The 12918-nt window shown below is 43.8% G+C and overlaps 2 protein-coding genes across 2 annotated transcripts in view; both read right to left on the reverse strand.

The window, feature by feature from the left end:
• LOC125309806 overlaps positions 1–5601 on the reverse strand; it is a 12617-nt gene extending 7016 nt beyond the window's left edge. Inside the window, exons 1-3 of the mRNA XM_048266931.1 lie at positions 5226–5601; positions 4980–5162; positions 783–875 (exon numbers count right to left, since the gene is read on the reverse strand). Coding sequence (XP_048122888.1) covers positions 783–875; positions 4980–5162; positions 5226–5601 — 652 coding nt within the window. The remainder of the gene's footprint in view (positions 1–782; positions 876–4979; positions 5163–5225) is intronic.
• An 804-nt stretch (positions 5602–6405) lies between these two features.
• LOC125309067 (clusterin-like protein 1) lies at positions 6406–9399 on the reverse strand. The gene is made up of 4 exons (XM_048265728.1): positions 9274–9399; positions 8608–8739; positions 8171–8319; positions 6406–6452 (listed from the first exon to the last, which is right to left on the reverse strand). The coding sequence occupies exons 2-4, from the start codon at positions 8726–8728 to the stop codon at positions 6417–6419; spliced, it is 306 nt and encodes a 101-aa protein (XP_048121685.1). The 5' UTR covers positions 8729–8739; positions 9274–9399; the 3' UTR covers positions 6406–6416.
• Between the last annotated feature and the right edge of the window lie 3519 nt (positions 9400–12918).

Here is a 12918-nt window from a genome sequence, read left to right on the forward strand (position 1 = left end):
TTCTAAATTGTTCCTTTGCATTAAATTGTTACATTTTCCCCGCACAACCGGACTCTGGTGAATTCGTTTATGTTATGCTCTCCCTACTTTGACATGGACTCGTAACACCATACATATTTATGTATATGTTACTCTACAGCGAGAAACAAGAGGACAATCTCACATCATAAGAAAATCAAACCTACAACGCTGGGATAACAAGTCACCTACTTTAGCCACTACACCATTTATCACTGCGCTGATTTTAAGAGTATGTGAAGATTATAATACTAGCTTATCAAAAAGCAAGGCAATACTCAAATTAACATAAATAGCAAGAATGAGCCAAGTAGGGGAGTCAGTCTCTTAATCAAAATAAAACTACAGGACACAGGATCAGCCACTTTAGGCACTCAGGACACCAAGGAACGATACAAGTGCGACTGCCCAGGGGCAGTAGTTCAAACGACCAAACTTTGCGTCCTTGTTTGCGATGGAGAGTTCGAACTTCCTTTTCTAGAAACACCAAATCCAAGAATGACGGAGCAAACTACCAAGGTTGCAACGGAAGTTAGCCAACAACGCTTTCTAGAAACGAGCCCCAGCAGAGAAATGTTCTGCAATTCTAATTATGACCATAAGACACTACGATATGCATTCTACTCTCACACACACACACCTGTGCGGAGGGCGACACACACACACACACACACACACACACACACACACACACACACACACACACACATGTACACACACACATGCACACACACACACACACGTACACACATACACACACACACCTGTGCGGAGGGCATGTCTGCAGCTGATGCATCGTTCCTGCAGTCTCCAGCAGTTGGCCGGCTGTCTGCGCAGCTGTCGGCATAGCGACCCCCCTAAACACAAGACTCCACATTAGTCGTTGTCTGTCTGGCTGTCTGTGTGTGTGTCTGTTTGGCTGTGTGTGTGTGTGTGTGTTTATGTGTATGTGTGTGTGTGTCTGTTTGGCTGTGTGTGTGTGTGTGTTTGTGTATGACTATTTACCGTTAATATATCGCACCTCCCCCCCCCCACAAAAGGACTCCACATTACTCTGCCTCTGTGTGTGTGTGTGTATTTATATGTGTGTGTGTGTGTATTTATATAGAGGTGTGTCTGTGTGTGTGAGTGTCTGTGTGTGTGTGTATTTATATGGGTGCGTGTGTGTGTATTTTTATGGAGGTGTGTGTGTGTGTATGTGTGTGTATTTATATGGAGGTGTGTCTGTATGTGTGTTTGTGTCTGTACAGTGGGTCCCCGTTAAGTTTGGACGGGTTCCTTCATGAATCACGCACCCATTTTCTCAGCAGAAATGGCACAAACTGCAGTTGACACAAACAACCACAAGGTGTCACTTTGGAGTTCTGCCACTACTATTTTTGATGCAACTTGACTTAACTGCTTCCATGACGCAGTGAGCCATTACCAAACAAATATGATAATACAATAGCGTGAGTTTATATATATTATACCCTATTTTGTCCGCGGTTACTTATAGATTTGATAGTGTAACGATAAGTGCATGAGACTTTCAGCGGGGGCCGCGAACTTAAATTGATCACGGTAGTTTAAGCTTACACTTGACAAAACATTCTAATATGAAAATGTAGATGCAATTGTTGTAAAATGGTGCAGCTCCTTTAAGAAAGCCCGTGCAGGGATGGGGATGGAAAGAAGGGAGAGGGATGTGTGTTAGAACTTAGATGCGTGTGGAAAAAGCAGAAGTGCTGTTGAGACTGGAGCGAGTCATATTCAAAATAATGCAAAAATAAATCCGCGAGATAAAACCAATTATCCTCATTCATTGCAACCCATGGCATGCCTGCTTGCCGACGTTCAAACGAAAAGATAGCCTATCAAAGCACCTTTTGCGTTTGGAATGTAGCACTAATTTTTTTAAACAGCTGGACAAATGATTTAGCTAATTGATTATAGCCTGCACACCAGCAATTGATGAACATTTACCTGTACAAGACAGTAGCCCAGCCTAACAAGCATGTTGCATGTTGTAGGCCTACTGTAGAAATTTCACTTAAATTGCAACCTAACATGCCTGCTTTGCCGACGTTCAAGCGACAACGAAAAAAGATATCAAAGCAACAAGAGGACTCATATTGCTCCTCATAAGGGCAGCCGTGGCCCACTGGTCAGCACTCTGGACTTGTAACCGGAGGGTTGCCGGTTTCGAGCCCCGACCAGTGGGCCGCGGCTGAAGTGCCTTTGAGCAAGGCACCTAACCCCTCACTGCTCCCCGGAAAGCCGCCCGTTGTAGCAGGCAGCTCACTGCGCGGGGGATTAGTGTGTGCTTCACCTCACTGTGTGTTCACTGTGTGTTTCACTAATTCACCGATTGGGTTAAATGCAGAGACCAAATTTCCCTCACGGGATCAAAAAAGTATATATACTTATATACTTATACTTAGGCTACTAAAATGCACCGACAGTAGCCTTGGCTATGTGTAAAGTAAGCTATCGCATGATTTCATGCACGTAAGTTCATGCATCTGTCAAGTTCGACAGGGCATTGCACTATCTATCAAGTTCGCGCGGGGCCTCGCACCCCCTTCCTACGGCCCTGCAGCTCCTCCTAAGACAGCGAGGAAAAAGTTAAAATACTTGAAAAAATATTTGTGAAATTGTGCAAACGACAGCCCTTTCAAGGCATTTCAAGGAAGGTGTCGTAGCATGCAAGCTCCCAAATTGACCCAGTAGCCTACAGAAGGCATCAATAAATTGTTGGGACTAGGGAGAGTCATGCGTTTTTTCTCAATCACTTTGGAAGGTCATAGAAAAAAATTCTTGCTGGCGAGGGAGGGTCACGTCTCTTATTTGACTAACGCTCCCAAAACTCCTCCGGTAGCCTTAAATAAATAATGAACAGTCCCCTAATTGATTTATAGCCTGTAGGCCTACACCAGCAATTGTTGAAAATTTACCTGTACAGGACAGTAGGCCAGCCTAACAAGCAGATGTTGCAAAAGATATCAAAAGATGCAATTAATCAGAAATAAATAATGTAATCTGCATCGCTTTATTTAACAAACTGCAAGCAACAAGATGGTTGAGTTCGCTGTGAGGCTAAACCCAAGAGCAGAGCCTATCTGTTAAGACACTCAATATGCTATAACGAGCTGTGTGTGCCTGGAAAAGACAATAGAAGATGCTTTCTGAATAGCACAGCCAAGACTCTCTGGTCATCCCATACCCTCCCCACTTCCCAGCCTACCATTATGACTTGTTGCCGTTTTGGGACATTAAGCTTTTTCACGTTAAGCCCCTCCCCACCCCTTCTTTCACAAGCAGTGGGTTTGTCAGACACCAAACAGGGACGAGGGACCACAAAGGCGTCACGTTAGAATGTTTATTTAGGGTTGGGGGTTACAGGGGTTTCAGGGTTCGGGGGAGTTCCAAGAGTCTGGCGTGTGTGTGTTCCCCCCCAATAGCCCGAGCAGCAATGGCAGGAGCTGGATGATCAGGAAGTCCTGGGAAACACACACACAGCAGCAATTGAAACGAAGCAGCAGTACAGTCAAGGGCTAGGCTGTATTCGAGAAGAGAGGCGGAAGGCAGGTCAAGATTACGGGCTGGAGATCAAAGAGGTAGTAATGGTCTGGGTTCACAGGCAAAGAGTCAGAGTGGATTTTTTTCCAAGACAGGCAGGTAACTGGTGCGGGTTTTGCAGGCGATCCTGACAAATGTGGACTGAAAAGCAAGGCTTTAAATACAGGGGGCATGATAGTGGTGAATGCAGTGCAGCTGGTAGGTAAACGAGGGTGAGGCAGAGCAGAGCAGGAACAGGTGGAGGTCATCAGGCTTTAATCAGGCGTGTTACCAGGCAGAGAGAGAGCTCATGACAGGGTTACCATAACTTGTATCCCAATACAGGTAGGTCCTTGTATATTTTGTGTAAAATAATTGTAAAATAAAATAATTCTGAGAATCTGAATATATGCACCTTAGATTTTTTTTTACCTACCTGTATTGAGATACAAGTTGGTGATCCCCTGGTTGTTTCTGGAGGAAATTTCAAAATGACAATGGGAGAAGCAGAAGGGCTCACATTGATGACATCACAAGGCTGTGATTGGTTAAAGAGTTGTTGGTCCAGGACCGTCATTAGAATGCTTGGTCCAGGAACAACTCTTACTTGAACAAATCCGCGGTGTATTGGTATTTATATGGGTGTGTGTGTGTGTGACGACTCTGAGCGCTGCCGCTGCTCCTGGCGCCTGTAGGCTTGGCCTTGGTCCTGTAAGTGGCTTTGGCTTGTTAAGGGCGCGATTCTGATTTGGCTGCCTTTAAAAGGCCGGACTTTGACAATATGAAGGGCCAGTTAATGGCTGGTGACTCCAGACGATGCGCCTGGATTTGTCTTGTTTTAGATTATGAATTTTCTTGAATTTGATTTCTTTTCATGCATTCCTTCTACATTACACTAACATTGCATGCGACGCTGGCAATTAACTTGCTACTGATCTTACTGGACTAACCCATACATTGTGGCGGTTGTATAGTTTTTCCTTCTCTTGAAGTAAATTCTTTAATTATTATTTAGACAATTTAGGTATCCTGTGTCCTCCTTGGTTTTGTTTACGTTCTGAATGCCAGTGTGTGTGTGTGTGTGTGTGTGTGTCTGTATGTCTGTGTGTGTGTGTGTGTGTGTGTGTGTCTGTATGTGTGTGTGTGTGTGTGTATGTGTGTGTGTGTGTGTGTGTGTGTGTGTGTGTGTGTGTGTATGTGTGTGTGTGTGTATGTGTGTGTGTGTGTATGTATGTGTCTGTATGTATGTGTGTGTATGTGTGTGTGTGTGTGTGTGTCTGTATGTGTGTGTGTGTGTGTGTGTGTCTGTATGTGTGTGTGTCTGTCTGTGTGTGTGTGTGTGTGTATGTGTGTGTATGTGTATGTGTGTGTGTGTATGTGTGTGTGTGTGTGTGTGTGTGTGTGTGTGTGTGGGTTGTAACCTGTCTTCTTCTCGTTTCCGTTGTTGCTGGTCATCCCCTGGAACAGTCCCGTCAGGGCGGAGCCTACTTCCTGTACTGCTGATTCTACTTCCTGCAGGGCCGAGTTGACTTCCTGCACCACCGACTCCACTTCCTGTAGGCCCGGAGCGGCGTCGAGCTCCAGCAGAAGGCAGGTGTGTGACCCTCGCCCAGCGTCGGAGGAGGGTCTGTGGTACTTAGCTCACCCGGAAGGGTGGAAGGCTGGACCCAGCGCCGAGCGCATCCCGGCAACCGTCTCCTGGCAGCGGGCGTAGAGAGTCCCCGCCTCCTCTCGAGCCTCGTTCAGAGATTCGCTCAGCTGCTGAAGCTCCGCCTCTGCCTCCATGGCCCCTCCCCCCTCGGCCAAGCTGCTGGTCAGCTCAGGGGCGTCGGGGTCAGCAGGGTCCGCACCTGGGGGTTCTGCTGTCTGAGGCTCAGGGTTCTGGACATCCTCAGGGTTCTGGACATCCTCAGGGTTCTGGACATCATCAGGGTTCTGATTCTCTTCAGGGTCCTGATAGTGCAGCTCTTCCTCTGTATCCAGATGAGATGCTATCCTGCGGAAGAACTCCCCCACCTGACACAACACACATATGCCACTCATCATCATCCAGTGTTCATATCCCACTCATCATCATCATCATCATCATCATCATCAGTGTTCAGACATTCCACTCATCACCATCATCATCATCATCACCATCATCATCACCATCATCACCATCATCATCACCATCATCACCATCATCATCATTAACACCATCATCATCATCATCATCATCACCATCATCTCCATCATCATCATCATCATCATCACTATCATCACCACCACCATCATCATCATCGTCATCATCACCATCATCATCACCATCATCAGTGCTCTGAGCCGCTCGGCTTTCAGCTCGTTTTCTTGTCTGTTTATCTGCAGGTGTGTCGGGTGGCTCGGACCCTACCTCCAGGAGAGGACATGCACCACAGACATGGACCACAGACAGATTGGACATGCACCACAGACATGGACCACAGACATGCACCACATCACTCACCACAGACAGTATGAAAGAATATATTTATTATTCATTTATCTGAGGTGGCGGAACTGCGTTCCTCCCCCCCCCCCCACTTAAACCCCTGGTCGTGTCTGAACATATGTCCGTGTGTTCTGTATTTGTTTGTCAAACCAGCTGTGTACGTTCAATCCCTTCTATAACCGTCGCAGGAGAATCTGGCCCTTGGCCTTCTCTCTTCCGTAACATATACACATACATACACACACACACACACACCTGCAGTGTGAAGGCGTTGTCGTCACGGCGACAGGTGGAGGTGTAGAAGGAGCGGCAGCTCTCCTCCAGACATGGTGACCTCAAAAGCCACTGGGGTATAAGGTGTCATGGCGGAATCGCTATCTCTGCAGCTTCATAGCCCAGCCTCCTGAGCCAGCTGTTCCGCACCCTTACACACACACACATTACACACACATTATACATTACACACACACATTATACACACACACACACACATTACACACACACATTATACACACATTATACACACATTATACACACACACATTATACACACATTACACACACACTCATTACACACACACATTATATTATACACACACATACTCATTACACACACACATTATACACACACACACATTACACTCATTACACACACATTACACACACACATTACACACACATAATAATTACACACATACACACACATTATACACACATTAATAATAATAATATTATAATAATAATAATACACATTATTATACACATTACACTCATTACACACACACACACATTACACACACATTACACACATTACACACACACACATTACACACACACACATTTACACTCATTACACACATTACACACACATTATACACACAATTAACACTCATTACACACACACATTATACACACATTACACACACATTATACACACATTACACACACATTACACACACATAATAACACACATTACACACACACATATACACACACACATTATACACACACACACATTATACACACACACACACACCTCACACACACACATTACACACACTCATTACACACACATTAAACACACACATTACACACACACACACACACTCATTACACACACATTATACACACACACACACACACACATTACACACACATTACACACACACATTATACACACACACATTACACACACATTATACACACACATTATACACACATTACACACACCCATTATACACATTATACATTACACACACACACTCATTACACACACACACATTACACACACAGACACTATACACACACACTCATTACACACATTACACACATCACATTATACACACATTACACACACACACACACACTCATTACACACACACATTACACACACACACACACACATTTACACACACACACACACATTATACACACACATTATACACACACATTATACAATAATAATACACACATTACACACAATAATATTACACACACACACACACCTATTACTACCACATTATAATAATACACACACACTCATTACACACACACACAACACACACATTACACACACACACACACATTACACACACTCATTACACACACACATTGCACACAAACACACACATACATTACACACACACACATTATACAAACATTACACACACACACATATTATACACACATTACAATATCACACACACATACATTCTACACGGACACACACACATTACACACACATACATTACACACACACACACACATTACACACATTCATTACACACACACACATTACATACCATCATTACACACACACACATACTACACACATTATACACACACAGACACACATTATAAACACACACTCATTACACACACATACATTATACACACACAGAGAGACACACACACACTACACACATTCTTAAATTTCCCCTTGGGGATCAATAAAGTATCTATCTATCTATCTATCTATCTTTCACATGCACACACACATTCTACACGGACACACACACACACACATTACACATGCACACACACATTCTACACGGACACACACACACACATTACACGTACACATTCGCGGACACATTCTACACGGACACACATTACATCATGCGCGCACACATGTGTGCCTCACCCTCTTCTTGTTGTAGCAGTGTGTGAGAGTTTCCATGAGCTGCAGGTGTGTGTGTTGTTGTGTCTCCAGCGTCTCTCCCAACTGTTTGACCCCCAGCAGAGCTCTCTTAATCTCCCCAATAACACACTCTCGTCCTGCTGCTGAGAGGCCTACACACACACACACACAGTGCATACACATGCATTAGGAATTAAACACACTGTCTGTACTGGTGTGTGTGTGTGTACTGGTGTGTGTGTACTGACGTGTGTGTGTGTGTGTACTGGTGTGTGTCTGTACAATACGGTGTGTGTGTGCACTGGTGTCAATGTGCACTGACGATAATGTGTGTGTGTCTGTACTTATTGTGTCTGCACTGGTGCGTATGCACACTGCGTGCACTGATGTGTGTACTGAATGTGTGTATTGTGCACTGGTATTATTGTGTCTGTACTGACGTGTCAGTAAGTGGGGGTGCTGCAGTTCTGGCGTGAGCTGGTCAGCACTGGCCACAGAGAGCAGAGAGAGCAGCAACACACTCCTCATCGTCTTCATCACAGTCATCCTCATCGTCCTCATCTACCGCAACTCTGGAGAAACAGGGAAGATGTGTGTGTGTGTGTTTGATAATTCATACATTCTGTCCACTCTGTTATGAAGAAATCCATTTATAAATCAGCTCTTAGTTCAAAGCCCAAGTTGGCTAGAGTCCGACTCAGCTCACACTTACACATACACACCTTCACAACACACCCTCACACATACACACCTTCACACACACACACATACACACACACCCTCACACCCACCGTCACACATACACACACCCTCACACATATCCACACCCTCACACACACACATACACACCCTCACATACACACACACTCTCACATACACACACCCTCACACATATACACACCCTTACACACACACATACTGTACACACTCACCCTCACACATACACACACCCTCACACACACATACCCTCTCACACACACGCACACCACAACCTGCACCGACAACAGACAGCAGCGATAATTACCTGAGGGAATAGATATCAGCATACCATTCATATATAGAGTTACTTTTCACAGTCTCCACACACACACTTACACACAGCTTACCTTCGAGATCAGGTGTCGTGTGGGAGATTCAACAGCATGGAGTCCATTTGTGTGAATGTGTGTTTGTGTGTGGACGAGTTTGTGTGTGTGAGGAAGAATGTACGTGTGTGTATGAATGAACCTGTCAGTTTCCATGGCCCCGATTCTATTTCTGCTGAGCAGTCTAATGTGTATCCTATTAAAGAATTAGAGGATCCTGTCACACACACACACACACCTGCCTTCAGCTTTGCCAAAGAGGACATACACACTAATGCTATTTCAAGGTGTGTGTGTGTCTGTGTGTGTGTATGTATGTTTGTGTGTGTGTGTATGTTTGTGTGTGTATCTATGTTTGTGTGTGTGTGTGTGTGTGTATGTTTGTGTGTGTGTGTGTGTGTGTGTGTATATGTTTGTGTGTGTGTGTGTGTGTGTGTACACATACACACTAATGGCGTCTCAGGATAGTCCCTCCCCTGCTCATCATGCTAAAGGCAGAACTGATTTGTGTTTTCAGTTAAGAAGACAGAGTGGAAAAGCGTTTTTGCCGTTTGGCTTTGTTGAGCAAGGAGAGTTTAGTGCATGCCCAGATAGCAAAAATACACTGGGACGGAACTGGGCCACACTACCACAACGTCCGGCGTCCAAACGCACATCGGTCCAAAATTGGTCTGGATCCGTTTGACTGATCTGGTGCCAATAAGGGCTAAGACTGGCCCAGTTCCATATAATAGTCTGTGTTACTGACGTGTTCCAGATCTGCTTATCATATGCAATACGGGTCCGCTTATTGTGTGTGGTAGGGACCCGTTTATCAGATATCAGCCGGCTTTATTTGACATGTGAAATGTGATTGGTAATTAATTATCCTGGAAAATCTGTTTGCTACACATTTGCTAACAGGTTCGTTATAGGTTCACCCAGGCTAAAGTTTGTAACGTTATCCCAACAGCTCAACTAATAAACATAAGCTAGGCTACAAACACAATAGGGGTGAAAAAAAACTTTACACATAAGTGTCTTATTATTTTTTTATTCAACAACCTGGCTGTAGAAGTGCCATCCCAGAAAAAGTTGAAGTAGGTGTTAATTCCACTGTTCCCATCGATATTCAGGCTGTCTCATGCCTCAGTCATCTCCATGGTCAATCTTAAACAACAGCCATTTATTCCTTTTTGAAAATAGGCTAAGTTAGCCTAGAAATCTAAACGCACCCTAGCGGCGGCAAATTCATTTGCTCAGCCTGTACGTCTAGTATCAAACCGTAGGGATTTCTATTGGCTGACGCCGTGGACATCATCCAATCACAGCGCTCTATTTTGTTAGAGAGTCTTAAGGCGGGCTTAACAAGATAACGACAGTCCTGCAACGGTGAACAACAAGGAAGGTGGCTATGGCGAACGAAGAGCGGATGTTTGAATCGGCGCTTGTCGTCAACTTTGGAGGAGTTTTTTTTTTTTTTTAAAGTTGAGCAACACAATGCACTTAAAGGACCAGTATGTAGTAAATAATGGAAAATAAACTGTAAACATTCCAAAATGATCACCATATGTTGTCAGAGAGTAAGGAAACATGATGAATTAAAGTAATGGCTTATTTGACAACATTACTATAACCCACAAAACCCATGAAAAAAAATGAGTTACGGGGCGGAATCTCTTGGAATTTTCGTTTATGTTTTGAATGAATAATTCTAGAATAGCGTATTAATAATGGGCTAGCGTGTCCTCCTATTTGTGTTGCCAAATTAAAAGCCAACTGTCAACTTGCTATCAGTTGTAGTCATGAACGGCTACGAGAGGCAGGCAAATTTCCAAAATTAAAACAAGAAACAAATTAAGTGGACATCGGAGGAGGTTCCTGAGATGGCGACGTCTTCATCAAACGAAGAATGTCAAGTCTGACGCAGAGCTGGCCATATTTCTCCACAACAGGTAGCCTAGGCTAAACTTCATCTGTATTGCTAACTTCAGCTAAATATGTTACGTTGGTTAGAGAGGTATTTTTTGTTTTCACTGTTTCCGTAATGTGTAGCTGGGTCATGGTTGGAGAAACGTTAAGCTGCAGGTCAACTAACGTTAGCTAATATTACATCTGGCAACCCAGAAGAGGCTCGCATCTGGTAGTCTTGAGAACGTTCACCAGTGTTTTGATTTTGGCCTACAGAACGTTCCGTAACAATCCTACAAATCGCTCCTTTAAGTCATTCCTTTCGAAGAAGGATGTATTTGCCGTTTTGCCGACCCGATACGGATATGGTCGTAGCGCTGGCCTATTGCATGCCTAGGCAGTTTGAAAGACAATTCTCTGCCTGCCCCTTGGATTAAGCGAGGTGAATGGTTCGATTCAAGACTATACATTTCAATGATATAGGATGGCCCACCAGGCTAAGGCTAAGTCACAATTACACTCGTTTTTTTATCATCAGTGATCCTGTTAGCGTTATCAATGTTTTCCCAAAATAGTTTTTGTGATGGCTGTTTTGCTCAAGCTAATCTAGTATATTGCTGGAAAATAACAGCATATAACCTTACAGTAAAGTTATCAATCGCTCGGCTGTTTGTTGTTGTCTCTGAATAAACCAACAGAGATAAAAAGCAGATTTTGCTTTTTAGTTGGCCAAGGCCCTTGTCCAACCGCAGTCTGGCAAATCATGTCAAAAGATTGATAGTGAGCAAAACCAAAGATCCTTGATTAGCGTTATTGCTTGACTTCTGCATGCGGCAAGAATATGGGGTTGTCTCATAGCACTGTTTGATCTGACACAAACAACAATTGACTACTTTTACCACTGCTAGGTAATAATAAAAATAATGAAACGAACATATGATCAATATTGAGCCAACTATATCTTCTTTTCCAGCCTTACTGTAGAAATGAAGTGGCCATGGGAACATAGTGCACCCCCATGGTTTCTAAATTTGTGCCATAGGGAGGGAAAGTAATCTCATCGCCACCTAATGGTTGCGTTCCTAGAGTTTAGCGGAGTGGATGGGATTTTTTGTTTTTGGAAAAAATATATCTCGGGTGCACATTGGGATCTTAATTGAATGCCTTCCATGTGCTAGGCACTGGGGTCACCTCTATACATGAGAACAACAATCCGGGTACTTTCCGTTTTTTTGACACGTCCGGGCATTTTTAGGTGAAACTACCTGGAAATATTTGAATGGGTGTCTATGAGAATTTCAGTGCATTACATTTTTGAACTTTACCCAAGTGTTATATATAGCTATTTATACCGATCTAATGCTATGGCCAGCCAGCAGACTAGTTATACAAACTCTCTTCCAAGTCCTGACCGGTGTCGCTATTTGGAAAAACTTAAATTAATCGGCAATGTCGGATGTCCCTTCACCCTGGAATCTGGTCTCTGGGCGAACAACCCAAACGAGTGGCCAGAGGTGGACTACGGGGACATATGGAATTACCTCATTGAGTCTCCAGGTAAGATATATCAGATATTTCACACTTTGTTTGGTTTGCCCCTTTGGTAGTATACATATCCACATCATCATACTGTCTGGCTAACATTAGCAAACGCTAGCTAACAGTAAACTAACATGCAGGAGTAGGAGGATCGCATCAGTACCCAAACTTGCTCAATATTTACCTTTTTTTCATGTAGGGATTTACACACCAGGGCAGATGAAAAATTATAAAAGC

The sequence above is a fragment of the Alosa alosa genome, chromosome 16, assembly GCF_017589495.1.
Source record: "Alosa alosa isolate M-15738 ecotype Scorff River chromosome 16, AALO_Geno_1.1, whole genome shotgun sequence".
In the NCBI taxonomy this organism is placed as follows: Eukaryota; Metazoa; Chordata; class Actinopteri; order Clupeiformes; family Clupeidae; genus Alosa; species Alosa alosa.